This window comes from Lipotes vexillifer, unplaced genomic scaffold (assembly GCF_000442215.2).
Source record: "Lipotes vexillifer unplaced genomic scaffold, Lipotes_vexillifer_v1.1 scaffold713, whole genome shotgun sequence".
In the NCBI taxonomy this organism is placed as follows: domain Eukaryota; kingdom Metazoa; phylum Chordata; class Mammalia; order Artiodactyla; family Lipotidae; genus Lipotes; species Lipotes vexillifer.
Genome location: NW_006773157.1, coordinates 230726 through 249494, shown reverse-complemented (window position 1 = coordinate 249494; position 18769 = coordinate 230726). Strand labels below are relative to the sequence as shown.

Sequence of the window (18769 nt, the reverse complement as noted above, 5' to 3'; positions counted from 1 at the left end):
AAAGAAAAAAAAAAAAAAAAAAAAGGAAACCTGAGGATTTTTCTGGGAGCCTGGGTTTTACTGAAGAAAATTACCGTGGCATATGGCATGTGCATCTCCTACTTGTTAACATTCGTTATAGGTCCCATAGAGTACAAAATTTTGCAGTATATAGGAGGCATTATATACTTACTACTACAATTGTGGTAGGTTGCTATTTTTTAAAATAACAAAAAATGATTGTTTCCTTTTATAGCTATGTCTGGTGAGAACAGAGAAAATACACTGTTTTATTCTGAAATTCCCAAAACCATCAACAGAGCAGCAGTCTTAATGCTCTCTTGGAAGCCTCTTTTGGATCTTTTTCAGGTAGGTTAAACATTGTTATTCCTGTGATTTTGTGTATGTTTTTAGATACTGCATTTGTTTAGGGACAGAAATTCAATTGGGGTTTTATATTTGAAGTAGAAATGAATCAAAAGGAATTAAAACATTTTTACGTTTTTGCATTTATGACCATGAAATTTCATTAAATTCTCAATATCTGAAACTAGGGATAGTAGCTATTACAATTCAGAATTTTTGTTTGTTTGTTTTGTTTTTTTTTTGGCCGCCCAGTACGGCGCGGCATGTGGGATCATAGTTCCCCGACCAGGAATCAACCTGTGTCCCCTGCAGTGGAAGGGTGGAGTCTTAACCAATGGTCCCTGGACCGCCAGGGAAGTTCCCAGATTTTTTTTTGGCTACCTTTCTCCCTGTTTAACTATCTTTCCCTTCTAAAAACTTGCTAGTTATGTAATTCTCACATTTTGGTGGAAGAGTTATTCACATAAAAGAAGTAATGTATATTTCTAGAAAGCTTTTTATTCAAATCTTTAAATTGAATTTTTAGTTCTAATATTTAGTAACAGTACTAATGTAAGGGTTAAATAAAGGTACTAAGTTCAGTTTTTTTTTTTCTAAATAGCATAATTCAATTTATGTAAAATCAAAGGTTAGGTTTGTTTTTTTTTTTCAATATTTTGTCTTTAGACAATACGTAAATGGTTCAAAACATCCCAAGAACATGATAGTTTGGGTGTGATTGTTTGCCTTTTTAGTTCTCATTTATTATTTTTACATTGAGTATTGAATAGAATATTTGGACTAGGAACTAAAATGTGATATTTCTCTTAGGAAGTAAAAAAAAAAAAAAACTTCCATGACAACTAATCATTTTGACTGCAACTATTTATCAGGGATGTTGTTTCTTACATTGGTTTGTGACTTTCCTTTAAAACAAAAAAATTCCTTATTCTAAGAACAGTGTGTTGAACTGAAATAATGGTAGTTTTCTCAGGAAAAGGTTGCAAATTAGTGAGTCAGAGTTGTTGTTTTTTTAAGCTTTATTATGGAAAATTTCAAACCATACAAAAGTAGAATCCTATGCAAACTAGTTTTAACAATTTTCAAATCTTTGCCATCAGTGTTTCACTGTAGCTTTACCAGTCCTCCCTCACAATCCCTATCCCCACTTCTCAGATTATTATTATTATTTTTTAGAGAGTTGGCATTCTTATTTATTTATTTATTTGGTTGCGCCAGGTCTTAGTTGCAGCTCGCCAGCTCCTTAATTGCAGCACATGGACTCCTTAGTTACAGCAGGTGGGCTCCTTAGTTGTGGCTCCAGGACTCCTTAATTGCGGCTTGCCGGCTCCTTAGTTGTGGCATGCGAACTCTTAGTTGCGGCATGCATGTGGGATCTAGTTCCCTGACCAGGGATTGAACCCAGGCCCCCTGCACTAGGAGTGCAGAGTCTTATCCACTGCACCACCGGGGAAGTCCCACATCTCGGATTATTTTTAAAGAGTTCCCAAATAGGTCATTTCACTCCTAAGTAAGTCAGTATGTATCTCTAAAGAATATAGATTCTTTTTAGATATCATCACATCTTAAAAAATCATTGATCATTTCTTCATATAAAATATTCAAATTTCCCTGATTTTTAAATTTCTCTGTTTTTACACTTGATTTGTTAAATCAGAATCTAAGTAAGGTTCATATATTACAATTGATTGATAGGTTTCTTAAGTTTCTCTTACTTTTAATCTATTGCTTTCCTTTCCATCCTTTTTTTCCCCACTGCTGTTTATCTACTGAAGAAAGAGGGTCTGTTTTGCTGATTGTATTCCTGTGGTGTTATTTGATATGTTCTTCAGTCTCCTGTATTCTCTGTAAATATAAATAGGTAGTCAGATCTCGAAGCTTCATCAGACCCAGGTTTCCTCTTTTTTTCCCCCCCAATAATACTTTACAGATCAAAAGAATTGAAAGCAGGGTCTTGAACAAATAATTCTATACCCATATCCATAGCAGCATTATTCACAATAGGCAAAAGGCGGAAGTAACCCAAGTGTCCATGGACAGATGAATAAATAAACAAAATGTGTCATATGTTGGGTTGGCCAAAAAGTTCGTTCAGGTTTTTCCAGAACATCTTTTTTTTAATTAATTAATTTATTTATTATTAATTTATTTTTAGCTGTGTTGGGTCTTCATTGCTGCATGCAGGCTTTCTCTAGTTGCAGTGAGTGGGGGCTACTCTTCGTTGCAGTGCGTGGGCTTCTCATTGCGGTGGCTTCTCTTGTTGCAGAGCATGGGCTCTAGGCGTGTGGGCTTCAGGAGTTGTGGCACATGGGCTCAGTAGTTGTGGCTTGTGGGCTCTAGAGCACAGGCTTGGTATTTGTGGCTCATGGGCTTAGTTGCTCCGCGGCATGTGGGATCTTCCCGGACCAGGGCTCAAACCCATGTCCCCTGCAGTGGCAGACGGATGCTTAACCACTGTGCCACCAGGGAATTCCCTCCATAACATCTTATGGAAAAATCTGAACTAACTTTTTGGCCAACCCAATACATGTGGTGGAATATTATACGGCCTTAAAAAAGAAGGAAATTGTGACACGTGCTGCAACATTGATGAACTATGAAGATATCATGATAAGTAAAATAAGCCAGTCACAAAAGGACAAATACTGTCTGATTCCACTTACATGGGGTGCCTAAAGTAGTCAAATAGACTACTAGAATGGTAGTTGCCAGAGGCTAGGGGAAGGAAAAATGAGGAGTTGCTGTTTAATGAGTTTAATGGGTATAGAGTTTCAGTTTTGCAAAATGGCAGAGTTCTGGAGATGGGTTGCACAGCAATGTGAGTATAGTTAACAGTAGTTGGGCTTCCCTGGTGGCGCAGTGCTTGAGAGTCCGCCTGCCGATGCAGGAGACGCGGGTTCGTGCCCCGTTTCGGGAAGATCCCACATGCCGCGGAGCGGCTGGGCCCGTGAGCCATGGCCACTGAGCCTGCGCGTCCGGAGCCTGTGCTCCGCAAATGGGAGAGGCCACGACAGTGAGAGGCCCGCATAACGCAAGAAAAAAAAAAAAAAAAAGAAAAAACAGTAGTGAATGGTACACTTAAAAATTGTTAAGATAGTAAGTTTTATGTTACATATTTTACCACAATTAACAAAATAATATTTCATAGACAATGTTGTATGCCTCCATCAAAAGTCGTATAGAGCCTTATTTATCTTCTTGTGATATGATAGCACCCTTTGATCATTACCTAGATCCATTATAAAACAGTGAAATTTTATCATTCCTTCTTCATTTATTAACTGAAAAACTTCTATAAAGAGAAAACTGCTATTCAACAACTATTCACTTATTCTGAGTTCTAGTTCACAATAGAAAGGTAGGATGTTTCTTGTCCTTTATTTCCCATTTTTCAAATAATCTATGTTCTACTGTCTTATATACGTGATCAGTTAGGGGTTTTGGAGGGTATTTTGTTTTTGTATCTTTATAAACTTACAGTGTAAGCCTGTTTGGTATCTTTTGATCCATTGGCAGTTATTATTCTTATTGTACAAATGTCTTATTTTTGGCTGTTGGAATCCCTTTCATCTTGACATGTCAAATCCTTTTGACGTGACCCTGGTAATGGTTGATAGTGCTCTTGCTTTCTGCTGTGAAGATGTGTCATGATCATCTTTCACATTGCTTATCCCATGCTTAGAATCAGCCATTTCTCTCTAGTTCCTTTAGGGGAAAGTGATGATAAGAGACCATGATCTGGGTACTAGAGATGCTTATTATTATTGGGTTGTTAATTGTTTCTAGGTCTTTTCATTGGGCAAACTAGGGAATACATACATTGTGTGTGTGTGTGTGTGTTTGAAATGTACAGATCACCATGAAGTCATATCAATTCAGGTAAGATATAAGGTCAGACTGATATATCCAGTTAAGATATTACACTACAGGATTTTTCTTTAACCTCATTTATCCTACATATGAATTTTCTTTCTCTGGTGCCAAAGGTCCTGTTTTAAACAATAGTATGATTACTCATTTGCTTTACTCTATACTACACACAAAACAGTTTTAAAATAACAAATGAATCAGTGCTGATTACTTAACAGTAACTTGGAATTGGTCTTCTCTGTGTGGTCATGCTATCAGTTCTATACAATTAGATTCATTTGCTTCATTTTGTTTTCAAGTGTTAGGAATTCCTTTGTTTTTAATTTAATTTTTGTAGAAAATAGTTATATGGTTCCAAAGTCAGATCTACAAAACCAGAAGTATTCAGAGAAGCTCCCCATCTCCTCTACCCTATTTCTCCCCTTCTCCTTCTAGATAATCTTTGTGTTTTTAAATGGCTTATCCTTCTTTTTTAAAAAATATAAGCAACTACATAGATATTCCTATCCCCCATTAGATAAATAGTAACAAACAGTATACATTTTCTCCACCTTGCAATTTTCAATTAACAATGTATCCTTCAAATCAGTCCATAAGAATATATAGTGAGTCCTCCATAGCCACAGGTTCAGCATCCTTGGATGCAGAACTAAGCTGCATCTTTGGATGCAGCTGTACTAAGCCATTTTATAGTCTGAGGGACTTGAGCATCCACAGATTTTGGTATCCATGGGGGTGGGGGGTGTCCTAGAACCAATCCCCCACAGATTCTGAGGGACAACTGTATACATAATCTTTATTTCTTTTTACATTTGTGTTGTACAGACAAATCATGTTCAACCAGTTCCCTCTTCATGGACATTTTATTTTCAATCTTTGTATTACAGATAGTAGTGCAGTAAAATGGCTTGGGCTTTTTACATTTTTGCCCGTGTATCTTTAAGCTAGATTCTTAGAACTGAAGTCACTGGACCAAAATGTATATGGTTTTGTAATTTTGCTAGATATTATCAAATTTTCTTCCATAGGAGCTGTGCCATTTTGAATTTCCATCAGTAAGGTATAAGTGTGCTTGTTTTCCCAGAGGCTCTCCAACACAGTATGTGGTCAGACATTTGGATTTTTTGCCAATCTGATAGATAGAAATGGTATCCCAGTGTAGTTTAATTTGCTTTTCTTTTATAGGCAAAGTTAATCATCTTTTATCTCTAACTCATTTTTCTGTGGAGTGATTGGTCTTTTTCTTCATTTTTAGGAGACTTTTATATACTGGAGATATTAACCCTTTGTCTGTGATATAGTTTCGGATATTTCCTGAAGTTGTAATTTGTATTTTTACTTTCTTTATGGTGTGTGCGTGTATGTGCACACGCCATGTGGAAGATTTTTGTGTAATAAAATTTATCCATCTTTTTGGTATTGTTTCAAGAATTTGTGTCTTCTGTCATAGGACAGTTTTTCTACACCCAAGTTATAAAAGAATTTACCCATGTTTTCATCCAGTGCTTTATATGGTTTCTTATATGGTTTCATTTTTTAAAGCTTTATTGAGGTATAATTGGTATATAAAAAGTTGCAAATATTAAAGTGTACAAGTTGATAGATTTGGATGTACATATGATGTACCTGTGAAACCCTTACCTCAGTCATTACCCTCAAAAGTTTCCTTGTACTGGTTTGTATTCTCCCCTTCCCACCCATTCAGGGGTACAGGCAACCAATGTACCAGTCTTGCATAGTCGTTCATAAGATTTATCTCTAAGTATTTCATATTTCTTTATTCTATTGTAAATGGCTTTGTTTTCTAATTTCAGTTTCTGGTTGATCATTGCTAGTATTTTTTTTAACTTTCTAAGTGCTTTCTCACTTTTTTTTTTTTTTAATTGTAGTTGATTTACAATGTTGTGTTAGTTTCTGGTGTACAGCAGTGATATATAGATATATGGATACATAGATATATATATTCTTTTTAGATTCTTTTCCTTTAGAGTTTATTACAAGATACTGAATATAGTACCCTGTGCTATACAGCAGGACCTTGTTGTTTATCTATTTTATATATAGTAGCTTGTATCTGCTAATCCCAAACTCTTTATCCCTCCCCTACCTTTCCCCTTTGGTAACCATAAGTTTATTTTCTATGTCTGTGAGTCTGTTTCTGTTTTATAAATAAGCTCATTTGTATCATTTTTTTATATATTCCATGTATAAGTGATATCCTATGATATTTGTCTTTCTCTGTACTTCACTAGTGTGATCATCTCTCAGTCCATTCATGTTGCTGCAAGTGACATTATTTCATTCTCTTTTTTATGGCTGAGTGGTACTCCATTCTGTGATGTATGTATATCACATCTTCTTTATCCATTCATCTGTTAATGGACATTGAGGTTGCTTCTATGTCTTGGCTATTGTAAATAGTGCTGCTGTGAACAGGGTTTTTCTTTTTTAATTTGTTAATATGCTAAAACAAAACATCACTTGATTGTTGAGTGTTAAACCAATCTTACATTCCTGGGATAAAGCCCACTTGGTTCTAATTTATTATCCTTTTAAATATTGTTGGATTCAATTTGCTAATACTTTGTTTAGATTTTTTTATATCTATGTTCATGAGGAATATTGGTCTGTAGTGTTCTTTTCTTGAAATTTGTCTGATTTTGGTAATAGTGTTATGCTAGCCACAGAATAACTTGTGAGTTATTTCCTCCTTTTTAATTTTCTAGAATTGTTTGGTAGAATTCACCAGTGACGCCATCTGGACCTCTAATTTTCTTTGTGGAAAGGTTTTTAACTACAAATTCAATTTCTTCCTTAGATGTAGTGCTATTCATATTATGTATTTCTTTTTGAGAAAACTTTGGTTGTTTATGTCTATTAAGAAATGTTTCAATTTCATGTAAGTAATCAAGTTTATTGGCATAAGTTTCATAATATTCCCTAATCTTTTCAATGTCTGTAAGAATTTTTGGTGTTGTCCCTCTCTTATTCCCGATATTTTGTGTAATTTGTGTCTTCTCCACTCCCAGCCTTTTTTTTTTCTGATCAGTCTGGCTAAGGGTTTATCAGTTTGGTTTCATTTATTTTTCTCTGTCATTTTGGTTTTTTCTATTTCATCATTTTATGCTCTAAACTTTATTAATTCTTCTCTTCTGCTTACTTTGGATTTTGTTTGTTATCCTTTTTCTAGTTTCATAAGGTGGTAGCTAAGGTCACTAGTCTGAGACCTTTCTTCTTTTCTTATATAGGCACTTAATGTTATAAATTTCCCTTTAAGTACCACATTAGCTGTAGCACATACGTTTTGATATGTTGTGTTTCCATTTTCATTTCGTTCAAAATACTTCCTATTTCCCTTTAACCCATAAGTTATTTAGAAGTGTACTATATATTTTCCAAATGTTAGCATATTTTTCAGAAATTTGATTTCTAATATAATTCCACTGTGATCCAAGAACATACTTTGTATGACTTAAATCTTTTCAAGTTTTTAAGTCTTGTTTTATGGCCCTGAATGTAGTCCATCCTTGTACATATTCTGTGTTCACTTGAAAAGAATATATGTTCTGTTTTTGTTGGGTCTATAAATGACCATTAGATCAAATTGGTTTATTGTATTGTTAAAGTCTTCTATGTCTTTACTGATTTTCTATTTGTTCTATCAGTTATTGAGAGAGAATGTTGAAATCTCCAACCATAATTGTAGATTTAACTGTTTCTCATTGCAGTTCTATTAGTTTTTCCTTTAGTATATATTTTGAAGCTATGTTATTAGGGGTATAAGTGGATAGGATTGTTATATCCTATTCGTAAATCTACTGCTTTCTTGGTTTGAAATGACCTTCTTTATTTCAAGCAATATTCTTTACTCTGAAATTTACTTTGATGTTAATATAGTCCTTCTAGCTTCCTTTTGATTACTGTTAGCATAGAATAAGCTTTTCCATTAAAAGATTTTTTTACTGGCTTTGTTGAGATATAATTCAAATACCATACAATTGACTCATTCAAAGTATACAATTCAATGGTTTTTAAGTGTATTCAAAGGGTTGTGTCACCATCATCACCATCTAATTTTAGAACTTTTTGTCATCTGCAAAAGAAACCCATTAGCAGTCATTCCCCATCCTTTCACCCTCTGTACCCCGAGGCCAAGGCAACCACTAATCTACTTTGAGTCTCTGTAGACTTGCCTATTCTGAACATTTCATATAAATGAAATTGTATAATATGTGGGCCTTAATGACTGGTTTCTTTCTCTTAGCACAGTATTTTCTGGATTCATTCACACTATAACAGGTAATAATGCTTCGTTTATTTTTATGACTGAATAATATTCCATTGTATGGCTAGACTACATCTTATTTATCCATCAGTTTATGGAAAAAGTTGGGTTGTTTCAGCTTTGGAGCTTATATGAATAATGCTGCTTTTAACATTCAAATGCAGGATTTTGTATAGATTTGTTTTCAGTTCTCTTGGGTATATATCTAGGAGTGGAATTACTGGGTTATGTGGTAACTCTGTGTTTACATTTTTAAGGAACTACTAAATTGCTTTCTACAGCAGCTGCATCATTTTACATTCCCACCAGCTATGTATAAGGGTTCTAATTTCCTGCATCCTCACCAACACTTGTTGTCTGTCATTTTGATTATAGCCATCCTAGTGGATGTGAAGTGATATCTCATTGTTATTTAATTTGCATTTCCCTAATGACCAGTAATGCTGACCATTTTTTCATGTGTTTATGGGCCATTTGTATACCTTCTTTAAAGAAATGTCTGGGGAGGGCTTCCCTGGTGGCGTAGTGGTTAAGAATCCGCCTGCCAATGCAGGGGACGCGGGTTCAAGCCCTGGTCCGGGAAGATCCCACATGCCGTGGAGCAGCTAAGACTGTGCGCCGCAACTACTGAGCCTGCGCTGTAGAACCCGCAAGCCACAATTACTGAGCCCACGTGCCACAACTACTGAAGCCCGCACACTTAGAGCCCATGCTCCACAACAAGAGAAGCCACAACAATGAGAAGCCCAAACACCGCAACGAAGGGTAGCCCCAGCTTGCTGCAACTAGAAGGAAGCCCACAGGCAGCAACAAAGACCCAAAGCAGCCAAAAATAAATAAATGAAATAAATTAATTAATTTTTTAAAAAAGAAAAGAAATGTCTGGGGAATTCCCTGGTGATCCAGTGGTTAGGACTCTGTACTTCCACTGCAGGGAGCCCAGGTTCGATCCCTGGTCGGGGAACTAAGGTCCGGCAAGCTGCATGACAAGGCCTAAAAAAAAAAAAAAAAAGGTCTGTGCGAGTCCTTTGCCATTTTAAATTGAGTCTTTTTAATGTTGCATTGTAAGTGTTCTTTATGTATTCTAGATACTGGACTTTCTTTTCTCCCATTCTGTGGGTTGTCTTTTTATCTTTTTCTTTAATTGCAGCAATCATTAATTTATTAGTAGAAAATCAGTCATAATTACCTTTGGCAAGTATTTAGTACTATAATCATTAATTTAAATCTATACATTTAAACACATTTTGATCTCTCCTTTATCGAGATAAGACATTTTTGTTACTTCCCCTTTTTTCTATTCTTCATTTACCTTACTCTGAAGTTCTTATACCTTCATTTAAAAAAATTGTGGTCATAATACACATAATATAAAATGTATCATCTTAACCATTTTTGAGTGTACATTAGTACATCGGTGGCATTAAGTACATTCACATTGTCGCAAGCATCACCACCATCCATCCACAGAACTCTTTTTGTCTTGCAAAACTGGAATACTGTACTCATTAAACAATAACTTCCCATTACCTCTCTGCCAAGCCCCTGGCAACCACCATTCTACTTTCTGTTCCTATGAGTATGACTACTCCAGGTGCCTCATAGAAGTAGAATCATACAGTATTTGTCCTTTTGTGACTGGCTTATTTCACTTAGCATAATGTCCTTAAGGTTTATCCATGTTGTAGCCTATGTCAGAATGCTAAATATTATTCTACTGTATGTATATACCACATCTTGTTTGTGTATTCATCCATTAATAGACACTTGAATTGCTTCTACCTTTTGGCTATTATAAATAATGCTCCTATGAAGATGGGTATACAAATATCTTTTCATGTCCCTGCTTTCGATTCTTTTAGGTATATACTCAGAGGTGGAATTGCTGGATAGTTCCATTTTTATATCTTTGAGGAACTGCCATACTGTTTTCCATGCACCATTTTACATTCACACTAGCAGTGCACAGGAGTTCCAATTTCTCCACATCCTTGCCAACACTTACTGTTTTCTGGCTTTTTGATAGGAGCCATCCTAATGAGTATGAGGTAGTGTCTCATTATGGTTCGATTTGCTTTTCCCTAATGATTAGTGATATTGAACATCTTTTCATGTACTTATTGGCCATTTGTATATCTTCTTTGGAGAAATGTCTAATCAAGTCTTTTGCCCACTTTGTTAACCAGGTTGTTTGCAGTTTTTGTTGTTTACTTTCTTGATGATGTCCTGTTGTTTGAATAGGGACCACCAAAAGGATATGTCCAAGTCCTAAAAGTGTCTGTGAATGTGATCTTGTTTAGAAATAGGGTCTTTGCAGATGTAATTAAGTATCTCAAGATGAAATAATTCTGGATTTAGGGTGGGCCCTAAATGCAATCATTGATTGCAAACTCTACTGAGTAGAGTTTCCTGTGCTATACAGTAGGTCCTTATTAGTTATCTGTTTTATACATAGTAGTGTGTATATTTCAATCCCAATCTCCCAGTTTATCCCTCCCCACCCCCCTTACCCCCTGGTCACCATAAGTTTGTTTTCTACATCTGTAACTCTGTTTCTGTTTTGTAGATAAGTTCGTTGGTACCCCCTTTTTTTTTAGATTCCACATATAAGCGATACCATACGATATTTGCCTTTGACTTACTTCACTCAGTATAACAATCTCTAGGTCCATCCATGTTGCTGCAAATAGCATTATTTTGTTCTTTTTTATGGCTGAGTAATATTCCATTGTATATATGTACCACATCTTCTTTATCCATTCCTCTATTGATGGACATTTAGGTTGCTTCCATGTCCTGGCTATTGTAAATAGTGCTGCAGTAAACACTGGGGTACATGTATCTTTTCGAATTATGGTTTTTTCTGGATATATAAACTTGGCTACTTTTATTTTTTTTTTATTTTTAAAATATTTATTTATTTATTTTTCACTTTGGCTGCACTGGGTCTTTGTTGCAACGTACGGATGCGGGCTTAGTTGCCCCACGGCACGTGTGGATCTTAGCTCCCTGACCAGGGATCTAACCTGCGTCCCCTGCATTGGAAGGTGGATTCTTAAACACTGGACCACCAGGGAAGTCCCTGAACTTGGCTACTTTTAAAGTATTAGTCCTTTGGGAGTTCCCTGGCAGTCTAGTGGTTGGGACTCTGCGCTTCCACTGTGGGGGGCCGGTGTTTGATCTCTGGTCAGGGAACTAAGATCCCGCAAGCTGTGGCACGGCCAAATAAAATAAAATAACATAATATAACATAACATAACATAAAATAGTGTTAGTCCTTGGTAGCAGAAACCATGTCTGTTTCCCTTATTTACCATTCGTTTATTTATCCCCTTATTTATCATAAAGAACTCTTAGTGAGGGAAGATGTGGATGTAAATTTTTAAAACTAGCACTTATTAGATTTTTTTATATATTTTTAAAAAAATTTTATATATGTGTCAAATAATATTTTTAGTTTGGGAAGGTCCTTTTTCATCATCAATCATTGATTACAAATATTCTTTGAGGGAGATTTTAACAGATGCTTTAGCTAGGAAAGCAAAAATCAGATTCTGCTCTTAAGTTGTTTTTTTTTTTAAATTCTATTGCTAGTCAGAAATACTGAAAAAAAGTGAAAAACAAAACCATAGCTAAATGAGTAAAAGAGATAGTAACTCATATAAATTTCAAAGAAGAGATCACTGTATACCATAGTGCATCAGGAAACTTTCCTGGCCAACGTTGAATTAGGGCTAAGGTTTTGGGATATCAGTAAAACTTGGATGGATAGAAAGAAAAATGGTCTCGGCTGGGGGGGGGGGCGGTGATGGAACAAAGGCCAGGAGCAGAACACCGCATATTGGGTTTTACCTCATTGGTGTGACAAGCCTGACCTAAGGTTTTATTAAAGCAGAATTAGTTGATTAGTGGAAAAGTACTAATGACAGCTGATATTTGAGAACTTTACTCTGTGCCAATCATTGTGCTAAACATTTTACATATTTATATCTAAGTTAATCTTCACAAAGCTGAAGTAGATGATTTATTACTACTTTGAAAGTGAAGAAAATTACTTTTGAAGAAATTAAACTACTTGCCCAAAGTCAGACTTCTAATGAGAGTCAAAGCCTAGATTCAAACTGCTTGACTTCAGAGTCTGCTCTTAAGTGCATGCAGAACTGCTATATTACATTTAAGTTGTAGAAGATCTTGAATGCCAAGCCAAGGTGATGAGACTTAATTCTTGCTCTCTAATGTATACAGTAATCGTCTAGGGACCCTTTACCAAGAAATTTTTCAGCAGACTTCCTGAAATTAATCTGTTTAAAGTTGCTGGCAAATTTGGGGATCACTCAAAATATAAACCCAATAATATTGGAGATGCTAGAATTTCAGTGCTAAAAGCAAAAAGCCACCTTTCAGAAGACTGGAATGTGAGACTTCCTTTCTGTATTAGGCAACACTGGACTATGGAATGTATTCTCGAGAAGAAGAACTATTGAGAGAAAGAAAACGAATCGGAACAGTTGGAATTGCTTCTTATGATTATCACCAAGGAAGTGGAACATTTCTATTTCAAGCTGGTAGTGGAATTTATCACGTAAAAGATGGAGGGCCACAGGGATTTACTGTAAGTTGATGTTACTACTTGATAAATCTGTTTTTGGGTCCTAAAGTTATTTGTGTCCAAATCAGAAAGGTAATTAAACAAACTAAAAAATTCTTTTCACTAATTGTTTACTACTAATTTAGTAGTAAAGAAAATAAGAAATATGGGTATTAATTTCCAATTTTAAGAATGAATAATTTTTTCAGTGACATTAGTATACAATTTAAAATGCTAAAAACACTTGCTGTGTAGGAAGAATTAGTAAAGGGCATCAGTGCCATTTTTTGAGTAAGTGCTGAGGTGGATTTTCAAAGATAATGATATCACAGGGCAATCCCTCTTTGGTTCCCCTAAAAGCTTGATTCATCTCAGTAAATGGTTTTAAATGTTTGATTTTATTCTAGGCAATTTTAATGTGATATCAGAACTATTCTTCTGATAGAATTGTGATGATTCTAGCTTTCATTACATTTTTATGAGCAAATTATTTTATACTGGTAAAATTAATAAGAAATATTTAATAAGTGAAATAGTCAAATAAGTGTTTAATAAAAGCATGTAACAAACGATAATTACTCCGTTTAAACAGGTTTGGACAACAGAATTTATGAAGTGCTCTTATTTTGTCTTTATTTCTGCTCCTGTTATGCTTAGCTTATTAAGTCATAGAAAAAAAATGAGTCCTTTCTTATAAGTTAAGGCATATGAAAGTACATTTTTCTGGAGAGCAGTTATTATAGTTGATATTGTACTTGGGATTATTATTCATTTTATAGGAAGGGCGCTGGTAAACAAATATGTATCAGCCTGATACTTGCCTTTAAATATTGTTTACTTTTCTAGCAACAACCCTTACGGCCCAATTTAGTGGAGACTAGTTGTCCCAACATTCGGATGGATCCAAAATTATGCCCAGCTGATCCAGACTGGATTGCTTTTATACATAGCAATGATATATGGATATCCAACATTGTAACGAGAGAAGAAAGGAGGCTTACGTATGTGCACAATGGTAATTCAAGTTCTTCAAATCTACTTTCCTGAAAAGTATTTTTAAAATTTAATTTGCTTTTGCTTACATTTTCCAATTGAAACTTGCTGGGTGATCTTTATATTTTAAACTTAAATCTTTAAAATGAAAAAAGACAAAAGTACAATGGATAACTGGTATGTACCACCTATATAATGCTCCCTTGTTTTAAGGGTCATTTTCAGACAGCACAACAGTAGCACCTCTGACCTGGTTGTTTTAGCCTAATAAGACTAGCAGAATTTTCCCCAAAACGGTTCTTTTTTTTTTTTTTTTTTTTTTTTTATTTCAAAGTTGCTACCAGTGTTTTCAATGACGGACAACAGAGAGACGTACTGTACAGTGTTTTACTGAATAAAACCAGCAGAATTTTCCCCAAAACGGTTTTTTTTTTTTTTTTTTTTTTTTTTTTAATTTGTATTTTTGGTTGTGTAGAGTCTTAGTTGTGGCACACGGGATCTTCACTGCAGCATGCGCGATCTTACGTTGCGGTACTCCGGCTGTTTGTTGCGGTGCACAGGCTTCTCTCTAGTTGTGGCGTGCGGGTTCCCTCTCTAGTTGTGGTGAGCAGGCTCCAAAGCGCGCGGGGTGTGTAGTTTGCGGCTCACGGGCTCAGTTGCCCTGTGGCATGTGGGATCTTAGTTCCCCGACCACGGATCGAACCTGCGTCTCCTGCACTGAAAGGCAGAGATTCTTTACCACTGGACCACCAGGGAAGTCCCAAAACTGTTCTGAATAAATTAAAATTTAATTTTAAAAATTAATCTTGTTTTTAGGAAAACAAACAGAAAAATCTAGTACACACTATAAGAACTACTTAAAAATTTGTCTCCCCTTTTTGCAGAGCCTGCTTATTTTGTCCTAATAGGAAAAATAAAACTTCCTGTATTGTGGAAATATTTAATTTTTATTGAAGTGACTATAATAATGCTAAGCAGTACTGAAAGCACAGAAAAGATGTGTATGTTTTTCTCCAAAGCTTTTATACAAATGAAAGATGGGAAATAGTGTGCTGCTTTTTTTTTTTTGAACATGTGAAATAGACCATTTTTTTAAATTTTTAATTAATTTTTTGGGGGCTGCATTGGATCTTTGTTCCTCCGCGTGGGCTTTCTCTAGTTTTAGAGAGCGGGGTCTACTCTTCGCTGCGGTGCGCAGGCTTCTCATTGCCGTGGCTTCTCTTGTTGCAGAGCATGGGCTCTAGGCTTGCAGGTTTCAGTAGTCTTGGCTCATGGGCTCTAGAGCGCAGGCTCAGTAGTAGTGGCGCACGGGCTTAGTTGCTCCGCAGCATGTGGGATCTTCCTGGACCAGGGATTGAACCCGTGTCCCCTGCATTGGCAGGCGGATTCTTAACCACTGTGGCACCAGGGAAGCCCTAGATAGAAAGGTAGGTAGAGAGTAAGCAACATCACTCTTACCCCTCTTATTCACAGTAGGCTTCCACGTGAAAGTCCCCTTTGGGGTGGGTATAGTCGGTTGGCATGTGCATTTGTTTATTCTCTGCCTCCTATAATAGAGGAATTTAAAGGTAACTTAATACCAACCTCTACTCTCAAAGGACATACCTTATTGGGAGAACAAAATAATACCATTTATTCATCTAAATAATCTTAGTAATTGAGGTCTGTAGTAAGTGATAGGAAGATGTAAATGAGCGATACATAGTCTCACATCTAAAGGAGAACAAAATACAAAGCAGTATAGAAGGTATAACTTTGGAGTAGTTGAAAGATCCAAGAAAACTGAGTGCTGGTTTTGGCTGTATCATTAATTCCAAAATTCAGAAACTCTGAAAACTGAGGTTAGTTTTCATTAGGTTGGTGCTAAAACTCATTTGGTGGCAAAACCTGACCTGAACTGACCTGAGGATATTTATAATCTTAATCCTACTTAGTGTGCCTATTCCTAAATTTGCTGCAGGAATATTAGTATATTTGATTACAGGGTATTTGATTACCCTGCTGGAGAGTGACATAATTATGCGTAGATGTATGAATATGAAAAAATCCCCCTAATTCTGAGTTCAAAACTCAAAATTTTTGGATAAGGGGTTATTGGTTCATATTGCACATTTGTTTCAGACAACATACAGAAAATACGAAAATACAGATAAGAGAACATAATAGAGTGAAACCTGCCTATAAAGTTAAAATCACTGTGAGATATTACTACACACCTGTTAGAACACCAAATGTTGGAGAGGAATTTTCATACATTGCTAGTAAGAGTATAGAATAATGCAGATACTTTGGAAAATTGTGTGGCAGTTTCTTATAAATTTAAAGATAAATTTTTTACAGTACCCAGCCATTCCAGTCCTAGGTCTTTATTCAAGAGAAGGGAAAACACATGTCCACATAGATTCTTATACAAGAGTAATCGTAGCATCTTTATTCATAATAGCAACTAGAAGCTGCTCAGATGTCCATTAACAGATGAATGGATAAAAGAACTGTGGTATACAATGAAATACCACTCAGCAACAAACATAAAGTGTATACTGTATGATTTCACTTACATGAAATTCTGGAATATCCAAAACTAACCTCTGGTGATAGAAATCAGATCAGTGGTTGCTTCTGAGGCAGGAATGGACATTGACTGGAAAGGGGCATGAGAAAACATTCTGGGGTGTTGGAAATATTCTGTGTCTTGATAGTGTGTGGTTATGCAAGTATATGCATTTTTCAGAGTAAACAGTACACTTAAGATTTTGTAAATTATAAAGCAATTCTTTTTAAAAAGGTTGTTCATAGTCTCACTATTTGGAGAGGACCACATTTTGATTTATATCCTGACACTTTAAAAAATATGTATTTGTGTTACACTTTTATAAATGGAATCAGTATACATGTCATTTTAGTAATATGCTTTTTTAAATTCAAGTATATTGTAAACATTTTCCCATGTCATGAAATCTTACATAATTATGGCTTTGTGGTTTTTTAGATTGATTGACTGCTTGATTTTGGCTGCACCGGGTCTTAGATGAGACATGTGGACTCTTAGTTGCGGCGTGCGGGCCTCTTAGTTGCAGCATGCATGTGGGATGTAGTTACCTGACCAGGGCTCAAACCCAGGCCCCCTGCATTAGGAGTGTGGAGCTCTACCCACTGGACCACCAGGGAAATCCCTAGATTTTGTTTTTAAAGCAAGAGTTCCCTTCAGACTATTTGCTGGAAACCTAAGTGTAAAACAGATAAAAGCTCATCTGCTTTGGTTAAATAAGAGGAAGGGGAGGGAGGGGAAATGGTGAATTACATGATCTGTTAGACCCCATTCTTGGTCTAAAGATGTGCTTCTCTGTGTAGGAGAGTAAAAAGTCACCATGACCCTTTACATGTATTCTTTTTCCCATGGTCCTAGCTAAATGGGAAAAAAATAACTAACATTTATGGAACACATACTATGGCTCAGGCTTTTTTCTAAGTACTTTATGTAAAATAACTCATTTAATCCTCATAACAACCATATAAGGTAGGTTCTTATTCCCATTTATAAATGGGTGCTGCAGTGGAATGTGATCAGATGCTTTGCCCAGGGTCAGTCATTTAGTAAATGATGGAACCCAGATTTGAATTCAGTCCATTTAGCTCCACAGTTCACCACTATACTATAGCTGCCTTTCAGAATAAATGGAATCATTCTGCTTTGTACCTATGAAAAGATAGAGAACTTCTGTGATAATTTTGCTTTTATGTTTGTCTAGAGCTAGCCAACATGGAAGAGGATCCCAGATCAGCTGGAGTTGCTACCTTTGTTCTTCAAGAAGAATTTGATAGATATTCTGGTTATTGGTGGTGTCCAGAAGCTGAAACAAGTAAGAGACTTCAAAATAATATATTACAGGTCAATTAAAGTATTATGAGATTCAACTACCAATTAGTTAACTGCACAGATTCTTAAAATAGATTCTGAAGTGATGAAGACTGGATCCTACCAGTAGTTATTTACAATATTCAGGCTATATCTCACCATAATGAGTTCTCATAAAAAACAGATGTATTGTGGTTCAGTACCCCAAGTCCTTCAACTCTCCTTGCCAGTTTTTCATCTAGAAGCTGGTTGGTGGCAACATTGGTGGCAAAATAAAAAATACCACCCCTTAATGGGAGTTGCTATGAAAAACATAGGATTGACTAGAGTCTGCATGAACAGATGGCCAAATTAGTGTATGAATGGATCAGAAAAAAAGAGCACAAATTCCTCCTTTTTCTTGGTGTATTCACAAGGATTTTACTAGCTGAGAAACAGCTCTCTAAAGCAGTAGCTTTCAAACTTTTTGACTGTGATCTGGTTAGAAATTTGTTTTACATTCTAGCTTAATACATTGTACATATTCTCTATACATAAAAGGCAGCATGTTTTATGTATAAACTATTTTTCACTATGGGAGATATAATACTAGAGGGAATGGTCAATTATGATTACTTTCTGGCATAATTCTCCTAAATTTTCAATATTTAATTTCGTTTTAAGCTCCCAGTGGCAGTAAAATTCTTAGAATTTTGTATGAAGAAAATGATGAATCCGAAGTGGAAATTATTCATGTTACATCCCCTATGTTGGAAACAAGGAGGGCAGATTCTTATCCTAAACCTAAAACAGGTACTGTATTCCATTGGCATTTATATTCACTCATTCCTGC

The 18769-nt window shown here is 35.7% G+C and overlaps 1 protein-coding gene and 1 non-coding gene across 7 annotated transcripts in view; both read left to right on the top strand.

The window, feature by feature from the left end:
• The window catches only part of DPP8 (dipeptidyl peptidase 8), a 54593-nt gene that overhangs the window by 9098 nt on the left and 26726 nt on the right, over positions 1–18769 (top strand). For all 6 annotated transcript variants that reach the window (XM_007448114.1, XM_007448110.1, XM_007448112.1 and 3 more), the window contains 5 exons: positions 236–348; positions 12939–13112; positions 13935–14103; positions 17831–17941; positions 18601–18729. In XM_007448114.1, coding sequence (XP_007448176.1) covers positions 236–348; positions 12939–13112; positions 13935–14103; positions 17831–17941; positions 18601–18729 — 696 coding nt within the window. The remainder of the gene's footprint in view (positions 1–235; positions 349–12938; positions 13113–13934; positions 14104–17830; positions 17942–18600; positions 18730–18769) is intronic.
• On the top strand, positions 9392–9464 carry TRNAG-UCC (transfer RNA glycine (anticodon UCC)). The gene has a single exon. It is a non-coding gene; the product is annotated as a tRNA-Gly (tRNA).